At 32.6% G+C, this 25404-nt stretch overlaps 1 protein-coding gene and 1 long non-coding RNA gene across 2 annotated transcripts in view; one reads left to right on the plus strand and one right to left on the minus strand.

The window, feature by feature from the left end:
* LOC143226013 (protein timeless-like) overlaps positions 1 to 25404 on the minus strand; it is a 103513-nt gene that overhangs the window by 36093 nt on the left and 42016 nt on the right. Inside the window, exons 8-12 of the mRNA XM_076456381.1 lie at positions 20449 to 20502; positions 13228 to 13985; positions 12542 to 12611; positions 5412 to 5524; positions 4239 to 4355 (exon numbers count right to left, since the gene is read on the minus strand). Coding sequence (XP_076312496.1) covers positions 4239 to 4355; positions 5412 to 5524; positions 12542 to 12611; positions 13228 to 13985; positions 20449 to 20502 — 1112 coding nt within the window. The remainder of the gene's footprint in view (positions 1 to 4238; positions 4356 to 5411; positions 5525 to 12541; positions 12612 to 13227; positions 13986 to 20448; positions 20503 to 25404) is intronic.
* On the plus strand, positions 422 to 24844 carry LOC143226014 (uncharacterized). The gene is made up of 2 exons (XR_013014247.1): positions 422 to 672; positions 21748 to 24844. It is a non-coding gene; the product is annotated as an uncharacterized LOC143226014 (long non-coding RNA).

The raw sequence follows: 25404 nt of genomic DNA on the forward strand, positions 1-25404 counted from the left end.
GCCAAATTTTTAAATAAAAACATAAAAAAAAGCCTGAATTATGCATTCTAAGACCACCTTTTTGGCAAATTTCAGAATGGCACACTGGGGTATTTGCCTTATTTTTTAAATCATAAATAAATATATAGGCCTATATATATAATATATAACTTAAAAGTTATCAGGCCCAGCAATGTAGGCCTACAGTCCTGTCATCAACATATACAATACAGGAGTCACACAGGAGAGTGTAAAATATACGTATAGTGTCTATAATCTGTATTCAAATATCATGGACAGTGTGTGTTCAGATTCACTGGATTTCAAAAATTAACTTAACAAATAAACAGTGAGTGACACCATGACCGCTGGCAGCACCATGGCACTAACGTAGTACCATTGGCACCATGTATAGCGAAGCATTCACTATAGATGGCGCCAATGGTACTGTGAATGTGACGCTGACAAACAGAAGTTGCGATAAACAATCAATCACTATGCCAAGCCTGAAAAAGCAAAGGACACTGCATGGGTTGTTTAAACCTGATCAATCTGATGCAACCAATCAGGTTGAATCAAAATTGTCAACTGAATTGTCAGAGTCATCACCGTGGCCTTCTACCACTACCACCTCAGGTCCAGTCTGGGCCATTGGAAATTACATTTCTGATGATGTCAGCATTGGTTAAACAGGTAAGTCGAATCCTCATTATGTTAATTTTGTATTAAAAATCATGCAAACACTCTGATGAGTTTTAGACTGAATATTCATTGCTGCTAGTGATTATAAGCTTACAGCCACAGGATGTTAGGCCTGCTCTGTGAAGTACAGCTCTAAGCCTTTCTCTTTGAAGTTATTGTACTCTCACAACAAACTTTCCTATGTGGAAAATAACTTAATTAGAACTATGTCTTTCTGTCTCTTTGGGACAAATGCTGAAACCAAAAAATGCCTCCTTGAGAATGCCTGGAAGTCAGGGAGTGATTATGTTTTCCCCCAGTGTGGTCCAAGAAAACTGCGTTTTCAGCATCGTTGACTTTCACAGTGGAGATGGCTACTCTACAGTCAACATGCAAAGGGTGCTTTCTGCAAGTACTGCTGTCTTTTTGCTCCTGATGGTGCTGGTGTTGGAAGCCATAAATTGGGACAACTAGTAAAATTTCCATACACAAACTGGAAGAAGGCTGTTGAAGACTTCAAGGCACATGAATTGAAACAGTACCACCAAAATAGCAAAGAAAAAGCTAACAATTTTCTACAGGTCGTAAACACAAGTTCATCTGTGCACTTGCAGCTTGATGAAACTTACAAGCAAGAAATTGAATAGAACTGGCAATATTTAATGCCTATTATTAATACTGTGTTGCTATGTGGGAGACATGGTTTAGCTTTGAGGGGAAAATATGATTCTGGTCCAATGTTTGTTGATGAAACTGATGAGGAGCTCATCAATAATGATGGGAATTTTTGGGCAATTTTGTGCTACAGGGTAAAGGGTGACATCAAGCTTTCAGCAAGCCTTAAGAGTACAAAGAGGAATGCTATGTATCTAAGTCCTCAAATTCAAAATGAAATTATCAATGCCTGTAATACTCATGTTCTTGATGATTTGGTCAACTGGGTTAATGCTGCAAAATGTTTTTCAATATTAGCTGATGAAACAACAGATATTTCAGGCATTTAACAGTTTTCACTGTGTGTTAGATATATTGCATGCCAATGACAACTCTGTTGCAATGAGAGAAGATTTTTTGCAGTTTATACCTGTTTATGATGTGACAGGCAGAAACTTGGCTGATATTATCATAACCAATCTGACAAAATATGATACTGACATGGCTTACCTGTGAGGACAAGGGTACGATGGTGTTACTTCTATGAGTGGGAAATTCAATGGTGTCCAGAGACACATAACTGATAAATTCCCACTTGCACCCTATGTACACTGCACTGCCCATTCCCTAAACTTGGCAATTTCTGATGCTTGTAAAGAAGTTCCTGTGAAAAATTGCATGGGAGTAATGTATAGCATTGAAAACGTTCTCAATACATCAAAACAAAAGCACATTTTGGCTCTTTTGGTGGAGAATAAAGCACCTGAATCGAAAAAAAAAGTTTGAAAGGTCTCTGCCCCACCCAGTTGGTTGAGAGGCATGACTTGGTCATTGTCTTTCTAGAATTAATCCATGCAGTTGAAGATGCCCTTGAGACCATATCAGGTTGCCAAGACAAAGATCCTGCCATGCAAGCCAATCAATTGTTGTGTTCTATAACACAGCCAGAATTCATCATTACTCTACTTCCCAATGCTAAATTGTTTTCCTTTAGTTTACCTCTATGCAAGTTACTGCAGCAATCGAACATTGATTTAGGTGCTGAGATGTATCACGCAGAAATAGTGGAAGATTTAATCAATTCATTCAGAAATAATACTGTGAATGATTTTAACAACATTTTCTGTGAGGATCAAACTCTGTGTAGTAAGCTTCAAATTGACATCATAATGCCAAGGCAAGCTAAAAGACAGATGTACCGTGCTAACCCACAAACCCCTTGCCCTGAGGAGTACTTTCATATTGTTGTATTTGTACCATTTGTTGATCACTTTCTTTCACAAACATGTGACCGTCTGTCCAGTCACAAAACTCTCCTTACAAACTTCATGTGTCTACTGCCATCAGGATCTACCACAGAACATTCAGAACCTACAGCACAACAATGTGACCAAATTAAAGAGTTGGTCAATATATACAAGGCTAACATTGACAGTACTTCACTAGCTGCAGTAGGTGAACTTAGGGTTTGGTACAAATCACTTGCCAACAAGAGACCAAAAAATGTCATAGATGCATATGCAATGTGCAATGCAGAAATGTTCCCAGTCATTTCTAGACTGTTGAAAGTATTTGTCACACTGCCTGTGTCAACTTGCTCAGTGGAGCGTTTGTCTTCAACTCTCAGAAGACTCAAAATGTATTTGAGAAATACCACCACTGAAGAATGATCGAATAGCCTGGCCTCATTATACATTCACCATGATATTAAAGTTGAACCAAACTGTGTTGTAGATGTCCTGGCAAGAACGAACAGGAGTTTGAGCCTTTCATAGATATTCGATAGTATTTCTCTAGTTCTGACAAAACTTGCTGTATTAAAAGAGTGTTGAATCAGAAATTTGCATTCAACCATTTGTTGTGTGTGAAATTATCTGCCATGCAATCACGAATCTTTATGAAGCTTCACAGGTGGCAACTGAACTTGACTAAGAAGTTTGGGTCCATGGGGGTTACCCCCCTTGTCTATGCCCCTGCTTCTAATCCATTATTATCTTATATACATGTTGTGAACTGTTGTGTCTGCCTGAGCATTCATCTGTCTCCCGTTTATGGCAGAAACTTCTTATGTTGCATTTGAAAAGCTGTAAATGTAGGAAACTCTTCATGTTCACTTTTGAAAGGGCAGGAGAACAGGTATGAATAATGATGATGCCTGATTTTATTTTGCAAGGAGGATATTCAACTCTAAATTGCTAAGAATTAATCACACAATCATTCATATTTCAAAACATGATGTAATTTAAAGAATAAAAACATAGAATTACCATATATTACTGTTGAGTGGCTCTCAGCATCACTGAAATGCTCAACAATTAGTTTTCAAGGTGGGTGATACAAATAGCTCATAGCTTTGGCTTCAAATAAAACCAAGAGTGCAATACAGTTAACTTTTATAAAGTCTGTGAAATGATTTAAATTGATAGCTTAACTTAAAAACTTTTTTTGTCACCAGGATGGGTACTTTTGCTTGTTAAACAAATTACTGTAACATGAAGCCCAATATGTTAGGATAGGCAATGAAACATTTTCCATTTATATTAGTTTTATTTAGCTTACTTGAGTAAAAAGTATTAAATAAATGCCCTTTAGAAAGAAACATGAGTTGCAATTACAAAATATATCTGGAATAATTTTTTATTTACATCCATCTTAATTATTTTCACCTGATAATGATGTTAGCTATGTCAACCAATATTTTATAAAAGATTAATTTTATTTTTAATATTCTTATGTTCATTACAAACTTACATGTTCCTTCTAGAAACAGAAAGCTACTGATATATTTGTATTATATCATATTTTGACTACATTCTACAATGTATCTATTATTCTTAAGCTTTTATACAAATTCTGAGTTTTGAGGAGATTTTTATGTCTGTAAAGTTGAAAACTAAAGAAATATTTTGTTGCCGTAAACTTACCGTCTTAAAATAGGTTTAAGGTCAAATTGTTGGGATTTATAGAGAAGTTGCAACTCCTCACACATTGACACACCTTCAAAAGTCAAGTAGCCAATGATTTCCACAGATAAAATGGAACTAAAATTAATTCCAAAATAATGTATCAGACTATGTTTGAAGATATATTCACAAAAATAGAAATATTACTACTACAAGTTCAAGTAATTACATTAAATATGAAATTTATGGTCTTCTATATTTGAATACAAATAATTGTTGTATATAATTTCAAAGAAGACAACAATTAACTTCAATGTAGTTCCCAAGCACAAAAATTAATATACAACTCTCTGATATATGAATTAGAATCAGTTCTTAACTACATGGGAGTTAAAACACAGTTCTGAACTTAAAAAAATCTATTACAATACAGCAATGGCTATTGTTAAATACCGCCTACAATAACTTATGCTTCATGTCATTCATAATACCAAATAAATAAAAGAAGAAAACACAAAATATAAAGAATCAAGATTGATCCTTTCACCACTTAATAAAAAGGTAATTCTTCCCTATTTCAGACTAATAATAAAAAATATTTTTCACAACATATTGCATGTGTATGTATGTATATAGTATAACTGATGTGTAAAAGTATCTGTCAATAACACTTGCAAAAAAGGAGTTACTCATAGTTATTACAGGAAGTGTACACATGATTTAGAAATCTATAAATAGCATATAACCAGAATATCCTTTATACCCTTTGACATACACACATTTTAAACACAACAGTGAAATTATGAAACACATTTCATTGCCTTTAATATTTTGTTATAGTTGAAAGGAGAGGTATATATTTATGTGGAGAAAATTCTTTTGTAAAAATATACAAAATATTTCCAATACCTAATGTACAGTGGAACCCCTCTAAAGCAGCCACCTTTGGGACTGAGACAAACTGGCCTGATTAGAGGGGTTCCAATGTACGTAATTAGGGATTATGTAAACAAAAAAAGGGACTGTGATTGAATGATCACTTTCAAGGGGTGGCTGCTTAGAGGGGTTCTACTGTAGTTTATTTTTCTTAGGTTAAAACCCACAGACAAATTTTGATTCTATACAGAAAAAAGTTTTCAAAATTTTAAGATTTCTGTTAGGTTCAAAGTAAGGTGTAAGTATTTTCATGATTACCTGATGTGATGAAGTCCAAGGCTTAATGTAGTAGCTAAACGAAGAAAGTAGCTAAGAAGCCACAACAAGTGAGATTTATCTAAAATGGATCCATTTTGCTTCAGCAATACTTTCTGAAAGTGTAACAGATTTGACATAACTATTAAATATCAAATATTTGAACAACTAAGTATAAATTAGAGAAAATAAATTATATGTGCATCAAAACTCAATGAAGGTAACCTGTTAAGCATTCTAATATTTTTCTCTTTTACTGTTCTTATGACAGACTTGTTGTAAGACTTAAGTACAGCTCTTATGATGTATCATCTGAAGTTTGAATTACCATACTTTTAATCATAAGATAAACTTTAAAGCAGAGTGAAGACTTAAACGTCCAACCATATTATTAGGAATGCAATAATTAATTGGCTGATAATCATAAATCGATTTAGTGAGTACCATTAATTATAACTGTTCAAATATCAACGACAAATAACAAGAAAAGTTTAACTCTTCAACAGCCTACAAACACAAAAAGAAACAATGATAAACTAAAACAATTTTCATAATTGCTGATAATTCTAATTTCTGGTTATTATTTTCACACTTAAGCTAAGTATTTTGCAAATATGTACCAGATGTTTTTTGCACTTTGAAAAATAAGTCATTAATATTTTAAAGTTTGTCTAATTATTAACCTTTGTAGCATTCATAAAACAATTCTCATTGAAAAGCCTACTATGTGACAGTTTGTTTGATAAAAAGTTATTACATTTCACAATCAAAATAAAATGCTACTAAAAACACTTCCAGTCTTTCAAGTTCCTGAAAACATTTAATTAACAATTGAATTTCAAGTAACCAGTTGGCCACAAATATTCAATGCATAGCTGTAAAGGCAGTAAAGTAAAAAATTACTGTTGCATCTTGAGACATTCCCCCCTTTTCAATTAAATTTTGCCTTATTTATGAACAACAGCAAATGGTCAAGCAAGAAAAACTCTTAGTTACTGAAAGACAGTTCCCATATATGTAAAAATCTTGTAAACAAACAATTAAAATATCACTGTGTGCTCAAACTATTTTATAGAACAAACACAAATAATTTTATCTATTGTATGAATAATCTATGGAACTACAAGCCAAGAATTCTAAAATTGAAGAATTTGTACTTTACATTTATCTAAAGCTACTCATGCTACTATTCTAATTTTGAATTACAACCAGAGGAAATGCAGCCAGTCAACAGCACCCTACACCCATCATCCATGTTAAGGGATTAACTGCCACTCTAAGAATGAATTTGAAATGTAAAGTGTAGTATCACACAGTCAAACCCAGCTTGCTAACTTTGAAAGTGAGAGATATTCCCTGTATTTGGTTGTAAGTAATAAATATAGCTGCATCTATCTCACGGAAATTACAATAACACTAGAACAAATAACAGTTTTTTTTTTCGAATCTGAAATAGTACATGTTCTTGTTTACTGTTAATTTTAATATCAATTTGCATAGGATTCAAAATATAATAATTTTATAAGTTGTATCATGATATCATAAATAAGTATTGAACAAATTCCATTACTACATGCACGCAAACATGCAAACAGACTGAAATGTTTGTTCATGGAAATTTTTACCTATTTCTTCTGCACCAACCAATGTGGTTATAATATAATAAGATTCAGGTGTTTGTTTATAAGGTGACTCACTTCTATCCTCCATACTAACTATATTAGTTATCATGCATTGAAGGAGTTCATTATTTATGAGAAAATTCTGTATTAACCACACCAGTCGTCTTGCAATAAGACTGAAGTCTTTAATTGTTTCAAAAGTCAGTATTTTTTCTTAGATTAATCACACTACTTACCACAAATTATAATTGAGAAATTTGTTCCTGAGAAAGCTTCATCCATTTCCTCCACTATTATCACACTGATTAATTTTATTAAGATAAAAGTGTTTAGCCATAAATACTTGGCCCTTTCTTCACATTAAATATATAACTCATTAAGAGTAATGACAATAATGTTGTTTGTTCAAAGGATCTGAAATACTGCTCGTTCTTAAATTATTTTTAATTTAAATCCCTAATTATTGTTTCAAAGCATAAGACTCAAACCTTTACTTATATCATATTTTGAATAGTAATATCGTAGATGAAACTTTAAGTATGCCATTATTACTTGTACATGAGTATTAGAGATGGATGATTAACTTGATAAATTCAATTACCCATGAGCAATGATTATATAAATTAGTGTTAGATACAATAACCAACAAATCAAAATTAATATTTCAAATTATTACTCTTTTCAGTTATAACCATAACCAAAGTAATTGAAATACTGCTACTATATGAATAATGTGACACTACAAATTAGTCTAGTTTAAAACTGAAGTATCTTCAATTGATCAAGTGATAAAATAACTACTGCATTTTTAACTTTCATACTTCATCTGAAGATACCATAAGCTTTTATAATATAATATTACTAAACTGGAACAATAGCATAAACAAAAAAATCATTCATTGTTTCATTTTGAAATTTGTATAATTTGTCACAAACAAAAGAAAAATTTAATACTAGTAATTACAGTAATTCAGAAATTCTTGTTTAAGATATCAGTGTTAATACTAAGGTAAAATAATATTTTGTAAAATAACAATTGTTAGAAATAAACTATTAAAATTATCCAAAGTATTCAATGTTTTTATAGTTTCTGTTGTACCAGATTCCATCACAAAGTACACATTTATAAATATTGATTACAGTTTATTACCATCCCAAGCAAGCAAAGAAAAGTAAAACACATTAACTGGTTTTTCTTACATTTTTTTCTTTGTTTATACATTTCCCGAAAGTAGCAGCTCAATCTAATAAGGCCAGGCATGGAAGGGTGGGTTAAGGCATTCGACTGATAATCTGAGGGTTGCAGGTTTGAATCCCCCTTACACCAAACATGCTCACTCTTTCAGTCATGGAGACGTTATAATGTGGTAGTAACTTCCACTATTCTTTGGTAAAAGAGTAGCCCAAGAGTTAGCAGCGAGTAGCAGGGGCAGAGCAAAAAATGGTCATTAGGGGGAGTTTTTTAGTTTGAGTGCTTGATGCAAGCACTGCAGGCATGAAGCCATGTTAGGGGGGCCTGTGGGCATACCCCCCGGGAATTTATTTAATAAAAACATAAAAGAAAAGCCTGAATTATGCATTCTGAGACCACATTTTGATCAAATTTCAGAATGGCACACTGAGGTATTTGTCTTAGTTTTTTAATCATAAATAAATGTATAAGCCAATATATATAATATATAACTTAAAGTTATCAGGCCCAGCAAAGTACGCCTACAGTCCTGTCATCAACATATACAATACAGAGTCACTCAGGAGAGTGTAAAATATACATATAGTGTCTATAATCTGCATTCAAATACCATGGACAGTGTGTGTTCAGATTCCCTGGATTTCAAGAATTAACTTAACAAATAAACAGTGGGTGCACCGTGGTCAGCTGGCAGCACCATGGCACTAACCTAGTACCATTGCCGCCATCTATAGTGAATGCTTCACTATACGTGGTGCCAATGGCACTGCGAATGTAACGTTGACAAACAATCATTCACTATGTCAAGCATGAAAAAGCAAAAGACACTGCATGGGTTCTTTAAACCCATTCATGAGGTTGAACCTAATCAATATGCTGCAGCCAATTGGGTTGAATCAAAATTGTCAACTGAATTGTCAGAGTCATCAGTGTGACCTTCTACCAATGCTGCCACTACCACCTCAGGTCCAGTCTGGGACATTGGAAATTACATTTCAGATGATGTCAGCATTGGTAAACAGGTAAGTTGACTCCTCATTATATTAATTTTGTATTAAAAATCATGCAAACACTGATGAGTTTTAGACTGAATATTCATTGCTGCTAGTGATTATAAGCTTACAGACACAGGATGTTAGGCCTGCTCTGTGAAGTACAGCTCTAAGCCTTTCTCTTTGAAGTTATTGTACTCTCATAACAAACTTTCCTATGTGCAAAATAACTTAATTAGAACTATGTCTTTCTGTCTCTTTGGGACAAATGCTGAAACCAAAAAATATCTCCTTGAGAATGCCTGGAAGTCAGGGAGTGATTATGTTTTCCCCCAGTGTGGTCCAAGAAAACTGCATTTTCAGCATCGTTGACTTTCACAGTGGAGATGGCTACTCTACAGTCAACATGCAAAGGGTGCTTTCTGCAAGTACTGCTGTCTTTTTGCTCCTGATGGTGCTGGTGTTGGAAGCCATAAATTGGGACAACTAGTAAAATTTCCATACACAAACTGGAAGAAGGCTGTTGAAGACTTCAAGGCACATGAATTGAAACAGTACCACCAAAATAGCAAAGAAAAAGCTAACAATTTTCTACAGGTCGTAAACACAAGTTCATCTGTGCACTTGCAGCTTGATGAAACTTACAAGCAAGAAATTGAATAGAACTGGCAATATTTAATGCCTATTATTGATACTGTATTGCTGTGTGGGAGACATGGTTTAGCTTTGAGGGGAAAATATGATTCTGGTCCAATGTTTGTTGAAACTGATGAGGAGCTCATCAATAATGATGGGAATGTTTGGGCAATTTTGTGCTACAGGGTAAAGGGTGACATCAAGCTTTCAGCAAGCCTTAAGAGTACAAAGAGGAATGCTATGTATCTAAGTCCTCAAATTCAAAATGAAATTATCAATGCCTGTAATACTCATGTTCTTGATGATTTGGTCAACTGGGTTAATGCTGCAAAATGTTTTTCAATATTAGCTGATGAAACAACAGATATTTCAGGCATTTAACAGTTTTCACTGTGTGTTAGATATATTGCATGCCAATGACAACTCTGTTGCAATGAGAGAAGATTTTTTGCAGTTTATACCTGTTTATGATGTGACAGGCAGAAACTTGGCTGATATTATCATAACCAATCTGATAAAATATGATACTGACATGGCTTACCTGTGAAGACAAGGGTATGATGGTGTTACCTCTATGAGTGGGAAATTCAATGGTGTCCAGAGACACATAACTGATAAGTTCCCACTTGCACCCTATGTACACTGCACTGCCCATTCCCTAAATTTGGCAATTTCTGATGCTTGTAAAGAAGTTCCTGTGAAAAATTGCATGGGAGTAATTTATAACATTGAAAACGTTCTCAATACATCCAAACGAAAGCACATTTTGGCTCTTTTGGTGGAGAATAAAGCACCTGAATCAAAAAAAAAAGTTTGAAAGGTCTCTGCCCCACCCAGTTGGTTGAGAGGCATGACTTGGTCATTGTCTTTCTAGAATTAATCCATGCAGTTGAAGATGCCCTTGAGACCATATCAGGTTGCCAAGACAAAGATCCTGCCATGCAAGCCAATCAATTGTTGTGTTCTATAACACAGCCAGAATTCATCATTACTCTACTTCCCAATGCTAAATTGTTTTCCTTTAGTTTATCTCTATGCAAGTTACTGCAGCAATCGAACATTGATTTAGGTGCTGAGATGTATCACGCAGAAATAGTGGAAGATTTAATCCATTCACTCAGAAATAATACTGTGAATGATTTTAACAACATTTTCTGTGAGGATCAAACTCTGTGTAGTAAGCTTCAAATTGACATCATAATGCCAAGGCAGGCTAAAAGACAGATGTACTGTGCTAACCCACAAACCACTTGCCCTGAGGAGTACTTTCATATTGTTGTATTTGTACTATTTGTTGATCACTTTTTTTCACAAACATGTGACCGTCTGTCCAGTCACAAAACTCTCCTTACAAACTTCATGTGTCTACTGCCATTAGGATCTACCACAGAACAGTCAGAACCTACAGCACAACAATGTGACCAAATTAAAGAGTTGGTCAATATATACAAGGCTAACATTGACAGCACTTCACTAGCTGCAGTAGGTGAACTTAGGGTTTGGTACAAATCACTTGCCAACAAGAGACCAAAAAATGTCATAGATGCATATGCAATGTGCCATGCAGAAATGTTCCCAGTCATTTCTAGACTGTTGAAGTATTTGCCACACTGCTTGTGTCAACTTGCTCAGTGGAGCGTTTGTCTTCAATTCTCAGAAGACTCAAAATGTATTTGAGAAATACCACCACTGAAGAATGATCGAATAGCCTGGCCTCATTATACATTCACCATGATATTAAAGTTGAACCAAACTGTGTTGTAGATGTCCTGGCAAGAACGAACAGGAGTTTGAGCTTTTCATAGATATTCGATAGTATTTCTCTAGTTCTGACAAAACTTGCTGTATTAAAAGAGTGTTGAATCAGAAATTTGCATTTGACCATTTGTTGTGTGTGAAATTATTTTCCATGCAATCATGAATCTTTATGAAACTTCACAGGTAGCAACTAAACTAAAAAATTTGGGTCCATGGGGGGTTAACCCCCAAAACCTCCCCCTTGGTACACCCCTGGTGAGTAGTGATGACTAGCTGCCTTCCTTCTATTGTTACACTGCTAAATTAGGTATGACTAGTGCAGATAGCCCTCATGTAGCTTTGTGTGGAATTCAACAAAGAAACAAACAGTCTAATAATGTGACAATTACACACAATTCATTTTTGTTACTTAATACCTTGGCAACAATTAAATTAATATGTTAATTAACAAATCAACTAATCTGTTAATATTATCTGGTTTATTTAGATTTAGCTCTCTGATATCATCACTTTTAGATGGATAAATTGTTAATTTTTTTTGTCTGCACTGGATGTGCGAAATAGTTAAGCAAGTTCTTTCATTCTTTGTTTAATCACATCTAATAATTATAATATGAGGAATCATCAGAGATTTTATTAGATAATAGTATACAAGGAACTCTCATGTCATTTGTCCTTGTTGATAAGAAACTTATGATAATACAGGGTTTCTAGATATGCATTTTAATTAATGACACATTGTGACACATGAAATTTCCGTGGTATGGAGAATATTAATTTTTATTCAGAAAATTCCATTACTCTTGATTATACCTTAAGAATGAAGTTTTGATAAAAATGTATAAAAATATAAAGTCCCTATCTATTTAATAAAAGAAACTGAAAAATTAATTTTTACAATTTAATCCAGCTAGAAGAGCCAAGATTAATTACCATGAGATCTGTGATCAAAATGTTGAATCCACTGTGGAGAAAACTAATAGTGAAATCCTTCAAAAGATTACTGAAAAAAGAAGAAACAGAAAAAAATGAATCAATAAACTTTAATATCTAAACTTACATGTATATGCATAAATGAATGCACACTGCTATAATACAAAGAATAAAGGAAGCTGAAAATTTCGATACAAGGAACCTATTACAAGTTTATCAATTATATTTTGATAAACAGAATTACAAGTAAAATTGAAAAGTGATTGTTTTTATTTCATTACAAAATATCATTTATTTGGAGTAGAAACTACTAAACTTATGAACTACCATATGAAATACAATTTCAATGAAATTTGTTCACACTATTTACCATTTTTATTTGTTTATTCAAACGTATCTTTGTATTTTATGCATGTTTCAACCTTGTTACAATATGTAGAACATATATGGTATTTTAAATCCTTAACTAGCAATATTTATCAGTGACAGCACTGAATAGTTTGCAGTTATCTGTGCACTGAGTAACTACCACAATTTAAGAGAGATGTTTAATGGAGTTTTTACAAATATGAATGACTTTGATAAGTTATCTTTTTTATGTATGTAGGTAGTATGGATTAGAAATTTATATCATTATTATATCTTACATATTCTAAGCTTATAATAACACAGAAACCATTCCAAACCTGATCTCATCATCTGAAGGACTGTGAGTTGACCCATCATGCAAGATACGTACATCTTTTCTCCTGTTCCAAACCAAATCCCTCACAGAACTCTTTCCCTTAGATGCAGTTGCTGCAAGAGCAGCTTCAAAGCATACAGAGGGAGAGCACTTTACTCCATAAACTGGGTTATTACTTTTTCCTCTTCTTCCTATGGGAGGGTGACTACGCTGTTTTGTTTGAACAAAAGACTCATCTTCATTACTGGAATCACTTTCTGCTTCTTTCACCAATGAATGCACAGTTCGATGTTTAGTGGATGACTTTGTGTGCCCCTCTTGATGATTTTCAATAGCCTGAATGCATTGTGATGTTTCATCTTTATTTTCTTCATCAGATGATAAGCAATCATTAGAGAAACCAGATGAAGAACCATCCGTATTTTCAACTTCTTCCTCCTTTACAGTAAGATCTGATAGACATGTTGACTTTTTAACATGACTAACCAAATCATCTTGTTCTTTAATCGTTTCTTCATGACACTTAGACAGTGTCTTTTTATTATTAAGTGATGAGCTGCACCTTCGAGAAGAACAAGTATCAGATGATTGAATGAAACCAGAGTCATCACTGGTGCAAATGTGACTAGTCTTCTTATCTGATAGATCACTACTCAAATTAGTTGATGAATTTTTGGATGTATCACTCTCTGTTTCTTCCTCTGAACTTTCTGAACCAGAAGACACTATTGTAAGGAGCTGCTGAATTTTGGAAACATACTTGAAAAAACAGAAAAAGAGGAATGTAAGAAAAAACCTAAAATGTTTTTAAATTTATATTTGAATAACCAATACTTTGTAGTTTAAATTGAAATACATATTTACACATTAATTTGAATCTCACCAATTCTTATACATAATTCTCTAAAATTGTTTAATAATTAACACTAAAATGGCAATAACAATGGAATGATAACGAAATAACAATGAAAGAGCATGTCAATTTTATCTTAAATTTTTCACATTTTCACATTTTATTTTTGATTGTGCTTGTGAAACAACATAAATAATGAAATACAAGTAAACATTTCGAAATTTTGATGTTGTCACACAGTTGTTACTTATTTATGCTCCAATCTAAAAGAACCCTTATAAAATTGCATCTTTTATATTTATTCCTTAGACAGCCCATACATTTATTACTATAAATTTACATCATAAGGATAAGTATCAGTTAATGATTAAAGAGAAAAACATTTATCTTATTCAAAAGTTATTGTCTATTATTCTACCAATATGAAAATTCTGTTAAAAATTGACTTGCACAAATCACATTTATTCATTTTTAAAAGAGTAGTCACTACAGAATGGGTAATTCTCTTTTATCAATTTTCTATCAGAACATTTGTCAAAAATTGTTTGATGTGCATTACCACAAATGAGGAAGATATCTTTATGTTTTAATCTATTTTGCACAGACTAGTCACACACAAAATAATTCAAAAAGTATTTATTGTGTAAATATATATATATATATATATATATATGTGTGTGTGTGTATTTATCATAGTTGCTATACATGTATATGTTTATCTTTATAATTCCTAGACTATGCTTGTCATAAAGACAACAAAGGTTTATTTAAGACTGTAATATGGCTAGGTTTTAATATGAATGACCACTGCTCATAGATAACTATAAGATGGGTAATTATATAAAAATAAGGTGTTCAACTGTATTGTGAATGGTTGAAAAGGTTTGATATTTGGTTCTAAATACCCTTTTGGTGTTTGACAGTTGAATTCTGAAGCACATGTCAGATTGCACCATGACTGTTTTATTTCTAGAAAAATCTAAGGACGAATTTCTGTTTTCAAAACTATAAATACATCATCATATGTTGGGTAATACAGGTTGAAATACCATAAAATTGAAAAATGAAACCTGATTTACAGTCATTATTACACAAAGAAGAAATTCTGTTTTGTGTATAATTCTTGTTGGCAAGCTGTATAAATATATTTTGTGTCTTATTTTTACTCTGTAATCTAATTACTTCGACTGTTAAGCAATAAAGTGACAAAGTTACTAATACTTACTAAAGTCTGAAAAAAACATTTTTATGGATATTTCTTGACCAAACAAATTTATCAAATAATTTCTTTCTTTAAGGCTGAAAAATTTGTATTTTTATGCATTTTTATAAATATTTCCTAACAGTAATTAATATGTGGTCATGTATACATTACACAATACTGTGTAATCTAAAACTGGTATTAAGTGGGTAAGCTTACAATTTGAAGGAAAGGGGAAAACCTTATTTTACTGGCTTATTGTTGACTTCAGAAATGCAAGTATAAGAAAATCACTAATCTTCAACAGTTGCTTATCTTTAATTCTACTAAATAAGCTTCTTATTGTTTCAAAATACATCAAAATTTGTATTTGTAAACAAACTCTGGTTACAGGAGTTGCTAATTTCTTAAGTAAAGAAAATTTTCCCATATTAGGCAAAACAATTTTATAATGGTCATTCAAAAACAATCAGTTGCAGAATTTTAAGGGTAATCAGTTATTTTGCACATTATGTGTGCTGTTGTAAATAAACTGACAATTTTCTTATACTGAAAATGTATTTCCAATAAGTACTTTCCTCTGCTTACAAGATTAGCTTTTTTTTCCATTTTGTGTTGCCCTCTATAAACAAAATTGTTTAATGCATACCACAAGCCATTTGCACTACCACCTCCAGTTGAAATCAAAGATTCCAGTGTGTCTGTCATGCAAATTATCATACACCATCTCTCCATCAATAAGAGAGCACTACTATCACATGATGCACATGACTACCTCTATGCACCAATACCAAAACATCATTTAGAAGTTTGGCAGAAGACGTAAGCATCAGGAGATTGTGTGTAGGAGGGTGGGAAGTGTGAGCAGAGAGAAGTACATATAAGAAATACATTTTCAGTATAGGAAAACTATGACTTTTAATATGATAATTTTCTCCATTCATAACATTAGCTAGAATCCTACTCTGTGCAAAAACATAACAGAAGTACCCTCCAAAAGCATCCAAAGGATACTTCTATGAAGAACAGAAACAGATCAGTGGAGAGATACTGCACCACTTCTGAAAAGTAAAGGAGTACACTTGAGTGGGAAAGGATAAGTCAGGATAAATATGAAAACTCAGTTCCACAGAAGTAAAATGGGTAATGGAAGACATGTCCCATGGTGTAGAAAGGCTAAAGCATAGTGGACTGTACTTAGTAAGCCAATTACATCCAATATATCCTCTCTAGGTATTGAAATATGCACAAGAATAAGGTGAGGATGATACAAACACCATCTCAAGTCCTAAAAAACACCAACTTCAGGGCATAACACAGGATTAGAAATGAGTCTGAGATCTGGGAATGTGTCATCCAGCCATCAAAGTCTGAAGTATATCTACAGGTGGTAGTCAATACTCCAGTGAAGCAGAAATCATGACAATTTAAGTAATGAAAGATGAATGTCTGACTGCAGAATCTCCTTTAAAGGCCAACACAGATGGGAGGTAATATAGAATAAAGCACTTTGGGAAGGGAACAAAGAGGAAGAGGCCAACTGGATTAAATAAAAAACTCATCTAGTAAGGATAAAGGGTGAAAGAACCTGAGAGGAAAAGTTTTGCTATGAAATAAAGAGATGAGAACAGAAACCCTTGAAGGAAGATATGTGAGCAATATAAAAATAAAGGGTATGCACCAAGCAGAGGATATTACCCAGGTCAGAGTGAGAGTAGAGGTGAGAAATAGAAGGAAGGGAAATGGGTAAAAAAAGAGAAATTATCATGATCTTGGGGGGGGGGGGGAGAACAATCCAGATAATGGAAAAGATAGGTTTGATGGTAGAGTGTGTGTGATGTTGAAAATAAACAGATCTGACTGATACCACCTGCAGGCCAAGAAGAAAAATAAATATGACTTTATGGCTAGGTGAAACAAAAAGCATGAGGCAATGGGCTCAAACAGAAGTAAAGTAAGATAATGAAGTGCCATATTAATGTTCCAATCTCAAAGTACCAGAAGCCTAGGCAGCCAATGTACCTGGAAAGAATAGATCAAAATGGCAAAGACATGGAAGAAAAAAACAAAAAAAACTGCAGTAACAAGAAAAATGGAATGTATGGGATGGAGCTGTCAAATAACCCAATATCGAGGAGACCAAAAGTCCCTTCTGATAAAACCATATGAAAAACTCTTGAGATACTAGCAACTGTAGAATGAGAAGCTGCATACCCTGAACCAGGGCCCAGGTGTGAAAAACATTCCATTTCCACTGATACACAACATGGATAAAGGGCAAGTGGAATGAGTTAAATGAAGCACCTCCTAACATAACAAATCAAATCTCCTGTCCAGGGACTGGACAAAAGTCAGGCATGAAGATAGAGGAAGTGAAGTGTGGGATACAGAAGCAAAGCCTGGGTTGGCAAAGAACTTTAGGAAATAAAGGAAAATGGATGGGAGGGAACAAATGTAACTGGAATAACTGAGAAAACGATGTTAGAGTGGGTCTGTAAGTAAGAATTAAAACAACTTTGCAAGAAGTATTATGGATGAGGGAGACTATTTGACAAAGTAACTGGATAGGAGGATAAACATGTAGGAATTTTTTGACCAGTACTGGATGAAAGCATCAAAAGCTAAATCCTGAAGATGGAAAACCAAGGACCAAATCAAAAACTACTGACTGATGGGGTGGCAAGTGCATTGATTTGAGGAATACCCCACTTATCACAAAGCCGTAAAAAACATGAGGAAGAAGGGGGAAAGAAGCTCAATTATAAGACTGAAAGCATCAGGTATGTGACATGAGTCATCAATGTTTCATTGTTGAAATGTATCATGACCAGACAATCTTTGGAAATGAGAAAAACGTGATTCAAAGCCCAATAAACAAGGACTTTGAGGACATTCCCCCACAGACCAGTAACATGAAGCCTACTGTTGATTGAATAATGCACCTCAGCATTAAAGGGATATATCTGTGAACAGATGAAAATAAAACTACAGAGGAGGAAGTGGGACATCTGCTGATGTATGAGCCTTGTCTTACCATATCAGAGATCATCCATAACATAGGAAGGGTTACAGAAGCACCCAAGGGATTTTGAGCAAAGTTCCAGTAAGCAAGGAGTACTCATTGAAGGAATCACACATAAGCCTGGCTGAGGGGAAGGATGAGAGTCATAGAAGATCACATCCTCCAAAGAGATACAACCTCGTTAGCAGAAAGTGAAGGATCAGTCAATGTGTTCTGAATATCAAACTCCATAGAACAGAACCAAAAAGGAGAAAGCTGAACCCAACTGAGATGGGTGTTGAAGAAAACCCCCAGATGAATAAAATATTGAGTAAGATGAAGGCAGGACTTGATTAACAAGCTTACTCAAGCAGCTTCAGAAAGAAGCTGACAAGTATGACAAGCCAACTCCAATTCAGAATAAGCAAGAAGAAACCAGTTATCCATATAAATGTGAAAGTGCAATCCCAGGGCATGAAGATATGAAGTGAAGGTTCTCACCACCCAAACTAAAACATAAAGTGCCAAAAGCCACCCTGAAGGGTGGGGTACAAAACTGGTACCTCACCTCACAATGACAAACAACAAATATGGTCAAGAATGCTCTGATATGGAAATATGCAGATCAGCATTGTTTTCATCTAATTTGACATCCAAAGACCTAGAGAAAACAACACACTAAGAGTAAAGTAGGATTCCCTGGTTAAGCATCAGATATGAACATATCGATGGGATAAGGATAGGTTAACAAACAGTCCAATCTCATTTTTTTGGGTATTACAAACAGATGGGAGTAAGATGAAAAAGCTGAAGAGGTCCTAACAGAATTCTCATGTATGGTTTGGGAAGGTTCAGCAAACTCTGCAGGGATGGGTGAAAAACTATCAAAATCCTCATCAGCCTGGCCAGGTTTGAAAGGCACAGGAGGTAGAGGGGGCAACAGCAGAAGACACAGGTTGCCCCCTATAACCCTTAATCTTCCTGTGAATAAAGACTCATAAATCCTCTGATGGATTGCCCAAATTATGGTATCAGACAAATAAGATGCATCTGAAGCAATAATGTTTGCTTCAGAATTCATGATGAATACCAAACAAACAAGCAAAATAATTTGGAAACAATTTTAAAAATAAAGTGGGAAAAATTCTGGAACTAAGTAAATTAAATTAAGTTAAACTATTTTGAAAAGTAAGGAACAAAAAGAAAGATGTCTAAACTCAAGCACCACCAAACAAGAAGTGAGGGTTCAGTAGTGACACATAGGAGTTACATACATCATGTGATAATAGTGTTCTCCTGTTGGCAGAGAGATGATGCAGGATGATGTGCCTGAGAGACATGTTGGGATATTTGAATTCAAATGGGAGTGCACCAGGCTTGTGGCATATGTTATAAAAGAAGTTCACATGTAGAGGGCAACACAAAATGGGTAAAGCTAATCTTGTGAGTGGAGAGAGATACCATATTGGAAAGAACTATACATAACAGCTCAGATTTTACTTATTTCTTGATAAAGTGCAGCTACTTATTATCATATTAAAATCTTTACCAAGTTAACTTTTATTTTTGTAACTCTGTTCACACAACGTTTGGTCTGTAACCAAGAAAAGTCAGTTCATGATAAACACTGCCTTCATGACAGGTAATTTTGATTCATATTCTTGTTCAAAGTGTGAAAGAAAGTCATTAAGTTCACTGAATGAAAAATAGCACAAAGTGTTCAATATACCGATTGTAATAACATGACTTGAAATCAACATTATTAATTATCAAAACTACTCAATAAGTTATAAAGTTTGAGTTCTTTTAGCACAAATCGATAAATACTAGGTGTGAAATCATTATAGAAAATGACAATTTAGTCAGTCTGTAGAGCTGAGAATGAGTACCAGTTGAGAACTTGTAACAGTTTTCTCTGAAGTTGAGTGTAAAGCAGTTAAGTTTGACTTTATCACTTCTTATTAAATTTTAAGCTTATTCCATTATAATGTTGATGTGTTTTACTTATGTAGTATTAATATTATTAGTTACCAGATGCATCATCATGGTAAAAAGTAATACAAAATGCTTATAAACACTGTTCAAAATGTCATACAGCAGTTCTTTAAGATGAAAGAAACAATTTGCTAAACATAGTTTAACACTGAAACTGAAAAAAAGAAATTACCTGGTCTTTATAGAGTAAAGCAATTAACTGCACAATAGCCAGAGTCCAAGTCTCCTGCAAATGAGCACATAACATTTTATACTTTTCGGAACTAAAATGTTCATAAAAATGCTAATTTAAGATCAACCTTAGAAGAATACTAAATCTACTATTAGATAATATGTTAACAACACTTATAAAATCTAAATTTTAAAATATAAACAATAATAATTAGAAATTTTGACTAAGACTTAAACTATTGTTACATGATTAATATCACTAGTACCTGAATCAAGTCTAAACACATCATTTTTTTTTGACACAAAGTTGAGCTTACAAAATTTAATGCCCTATTTATGTTAAAAGTAACCTTACTTACAAATAGTATTCAAAAACCTACACTAAAAATGAAAATAATACGTTAATATTAATGAAAGCATCATAGGTTTCTTGCATCATGGAGGTTTTGATCATTATTGTGAATGAATAAGAACAAGTTTATGCTTGTTTCTGAAAAATTAACATATCCATGATTTTCTAGACTTATGAGTCCTATGAGCATTAATCAAGTATTAAGACTTCTAGCAAAAAATAAAATAATATACTTGGGATAAAAAACAAGGAAAACAATATTTGGCACATGTGGACTTGTTAGGAAATGTCACATGTTTTTTCTTTTGCTTGTTTTTACAAATTCTTCTCAGACTTTGAGTTGTTGAATTCTACACCTCTGATGTTAATAATAACAAAGAATATATATCATCTCTTTGTATGAACTTGAGATATTACTAGTATACTTAGAATAATATAACAATTGTGGATAACCATGCTTAATGATAATTATGAAATGTTGCTGAACGAGTTTATGAAACATGTTAAAGGGAAGGAATGTGTCTTGCTTAAATAATAACCAGATATTTGTGCAATGTTGCCTTAATAAATGTTTGTTTTTGTTTCAGACCTTACTATTAAGAAAATAAGTGTCAGACAAATTTAACAATTAAACTTTGTTAATAACATAAATTATCACATGGATCTTAAATATTTACTGATACTGGATATAAGAACTTAGTAACACTCAATTTATGCACCTTTTTTATTACACATAAGAAAATATGACATACTTAAATATAACTCTGTATGATAATCTTTAGCACATATAGGTAAACATAAATTTCAATAAGATTATGTTATATTTACATTACACTAAAATTCATCTTTACAAGCAGTTATTTTATTGGTTTGAAAATTTTTATTGGCAACATTTATTGCTTTTATATGTAAATTTCACAACGATTTATTCACATCATTTTATTTTAGGTTCTCCTAGCAAGTTTGATGTTTTTGATTGTCAAAAGGCCCATGGTCACCATGCTTCAAAATGAAATATTTTCCAGAAGCTTCCAGGAAAATCCCAGAAATATCTCAGGATGTTTTTAGGAAATAGTATTATAAAATGCAGTATTAGGAAGCAAACTTATATACATAAATATACTAATATGTTTTTGTGGAGAAAAACATCTTTAATAATTATTTACATAATTTCTAATTGTGTGATAAAATCTTATTGGAATGAGGATGATGTACTGAATTAATGTAAGATGAGTTGAATGTTCTACTGAGAAATCTAAATAATCTAGCACTTCTTCCCATACAAATTTGTAATTGGCCATTATTTATTTTGTGTAGGTTTGTTTAATCTCTAAAGATATATATAGCAAGTACAGTGTCTTTAATTTATATTATTACCTTGATATTATTAATTGCTAACAAACAGACATGCAACCATAATACTACATATAAATGGCATTTCTTATTGACATCTGTTGGTTAAGCTCACATAATTAATTTTAATACTGAGCTGAAATGAAATCCTTTATACTTACAACAGATAAAATTAAACTACAAATTATATTCCCACTCTTATAATTTATAGTCTAAGAACATTTAAAATTTCAACTGTTAATAACTTTTAATCCCTATTTCTAGACCTAAAAACATTTCCCTTCACAATGTAATACTAATGAGAAATCATGTATTATGTTACATGCTTTATCTGTTATTTGTCTTCAATTTGCAAAGAAATTGAGGTCATTTAAAAATAAACTTTCACCTATGTGTACTTAACAACTAACTTATAAATACTGTTATAGCTTTGTATCAGTAGGAAAACAGATATGGGATACTGAGATGACTGAAATAATTATTAAATCTAACTAATACTTTTACATTATTTTATCTTTGCTACTTATTATTTTGTTATTCACATAAAATTAATACAAATAAAAATAGTATTTATAGCTCATTTTGAAATACCTTCTATTTTAAAAGAAAAAAATTGTAGTAGTTAGCTGTTATTATATCTGTACTTACTTTAGTGCAAGGTTAAAAGGTGTAAAATCATATGTTAGATAGGTAGTATAGACTCTGGTAAAACTGCACTTCAAAACCACATGTTCTTTCTACTTTAATACTACCATATATTGAAACACTGAACTGTCTACTACGAAAAAAGAAAAAAAAATCTCTTATAGGTACAACTAACAGCACATAATAAGTACCGAAAAATTCATACATACAACATTCAAACGAAATACAAGCATACTTCTAAGAAAAGTGTATACACATGCCTCCCTCTTCAAAAATTCAGGGTCTAGAGTTAGGTCTGCAGCTGGAAGTTTAGACCAAGTGAGAAAACAGTAGTTACTGCAAATAACTGTCATGTTGACAAGCAAGGTACCTTAGACTTCTTGTGATATTAACAAATTGTACACATTGTTTCCATATGGTAACATACATGGTGATCGCAATTAGAATTATTTCACATTTCCAACATCTTCCAAGAGATTTAAAAAATTTCCAGGACTTTCCAGAAGATTCCATGAAGCATGGGAACCCTGAAAGCCTGTAATCTTCTTCCCTCTTAATTTACAGTGAATATTTCATCTCTACTATATTTTCTTCTAGAAAATAAATGTGAAGATACCTGACTGTGAAATTAACAAATAGCAGTGTAAGATAGTGTTTTTGTACTGAATGAATCTCTTTCTTAAAACATCCTACATCATAAGGTGAGCCATTTCAGTAAAGTAATTGAAACAAGTAAAAGACATGGGTAATAGGGTAATGTTCTCATATGAACTGATTATCTGGTAAGCAATAATAGCTTGGTAATGGAAAAAGTATCAGTTGAATACAGTATTTCTTTTTATTACTGATGCTAGATATGCAATTAGCACAAATAATCTTTATTTCATCATAAAAGTCTTGGATGATACCCTACAATTTGTTATACAATCTTCATTACACAGAAAAAAAAGACTGCCAGTATTGTAAGTTTTGATATTAGTGTTATCTACAAGTCTGTGGGTAGCATGTAATGTACAAATATAGTTAACATAGATAATATTTTGTATAGAATTTTTGGACATTTTAACCTTTAACATGGTTGCTGAACTTTTGAAGTCTTTTCTGTTAATTGTCAAGTCATTGTTAATCTGAATTATAAAAAGAGAAGCTTTATATCTTAAGTTCTCTCTTTTTTTCTTTTAACTGTACTTACGTTAGCTTCAAATTTTTCTTGTTGGCCAGATTACAAAAACTTTGTACATTTCCATCCCTGTTCAAATCCCTACTTCTTTCCCCACTGCAATGTTGATGCTGTAGTAATGTCACTTGGAAAGAAGACTTGGGCATAGGCTGGTATTTTCTGCAGTTTTTCAAGAGTACTTGTGTTTTATAAACTCTTTGATACACAAGTAGATAAGTCAATTATCTGTCTCTATAGTTGCAAGTAAGTAGTTCATTTCCAAAGTTATTATAGTTTAGAATGGATTAAATGTTGTATAAAAAATCAACAATGAGTAAAATGTACATGTGAAATAAATAATTAATTGGATGATACTTATAACCTATAAATAAGTATGTATTTCCAAGATGATAAGTAACTGGAGAAAATACAGTTTTCAGTGGATGGTCAAGATTACTTGCATATCTCAACACTTCCTTGTCTGACTACTGTTTGCTTTAATAGTCAAAATATACACAATTTACTTCTGAAGAAGACTAGAATACAAGTTAAACTTATAATTTTAAATATTCAACTTCCACTTTTATTTCATGACGAAATATTGTATTAAATAATACATATATACCTCACCAATGTCAAGAAGTCGTTTTGAAAATTATTTTAATGTATGTTGAAAAATGGCAAATATTCAACATGCTAATTTTAGGGTCTACAGATAGATAGTATTTCAAGAAGTATAAACACAATTTACCCAATACAATTTTAAAATCCTATCCACTAATTTCTCTCAAACCTTGCACACATGTAAGCTTTCATCCCTGTTTTGGAAACATTTAACTAAATAATTTATGTCTCAATATGTGAAGCAATACTACATACACTCACTTTACAGGAATTTAAGGTATTTTTTTAACTATTATTAATTTACAAATTATATAAATTTTAATATCCTAGCTTGACTTGGAAAAATATACTGACAGTCCTTTGTGTTTTGGTCTTGTTTGACAAGACATACAAATGACATACACATGACTTGATGGCTTTTATTAATTAACAACTGCAAATGTTATTTTACACATATAGTATTAGAAGGTTCAACTTTTAAAGCAGTATCATGACATATAAACAATAACTAGATACATTTTGAGTTGTTTTTTATACAGTCAAACAAACAACTAGTAAAGTCTTGAATGTTATACAGAGATATGCTACTTTAATCAATACAACTCAAATTGGTACTGCAAATTTTTTAATAATGGTTCAACTGTAGTGCAACTCAGGTTTTCATTTTTTCAGGAATTTTGATATCTGAACTTTGAACAGACATTTAAAATGCCATTATTTTTCTCAATAAAATGTGTATTCCTTATGGTTATTTTATAGTGAAAGCTACGACTAGATGCAAGCATTGCAACATTCTTTGAAGTTTTCTTCATTAATATAAAACA

The sequence above is a fragment of the Tachypleus tridentatus genome, chromosome 9, assembly GCF_004210375.1.
Source record: "Tachypleus tridentatus isolate NWPU-2018 chromosome 9, ASM421037v1, whole genome shotgun sequence".
Lineage (NCBI taxonomy): Eukaryota > Metazoa > Arthropoda > Merostomata > Xiphosura > Limulidae > Tachypleus > Tachypleus tridentatus.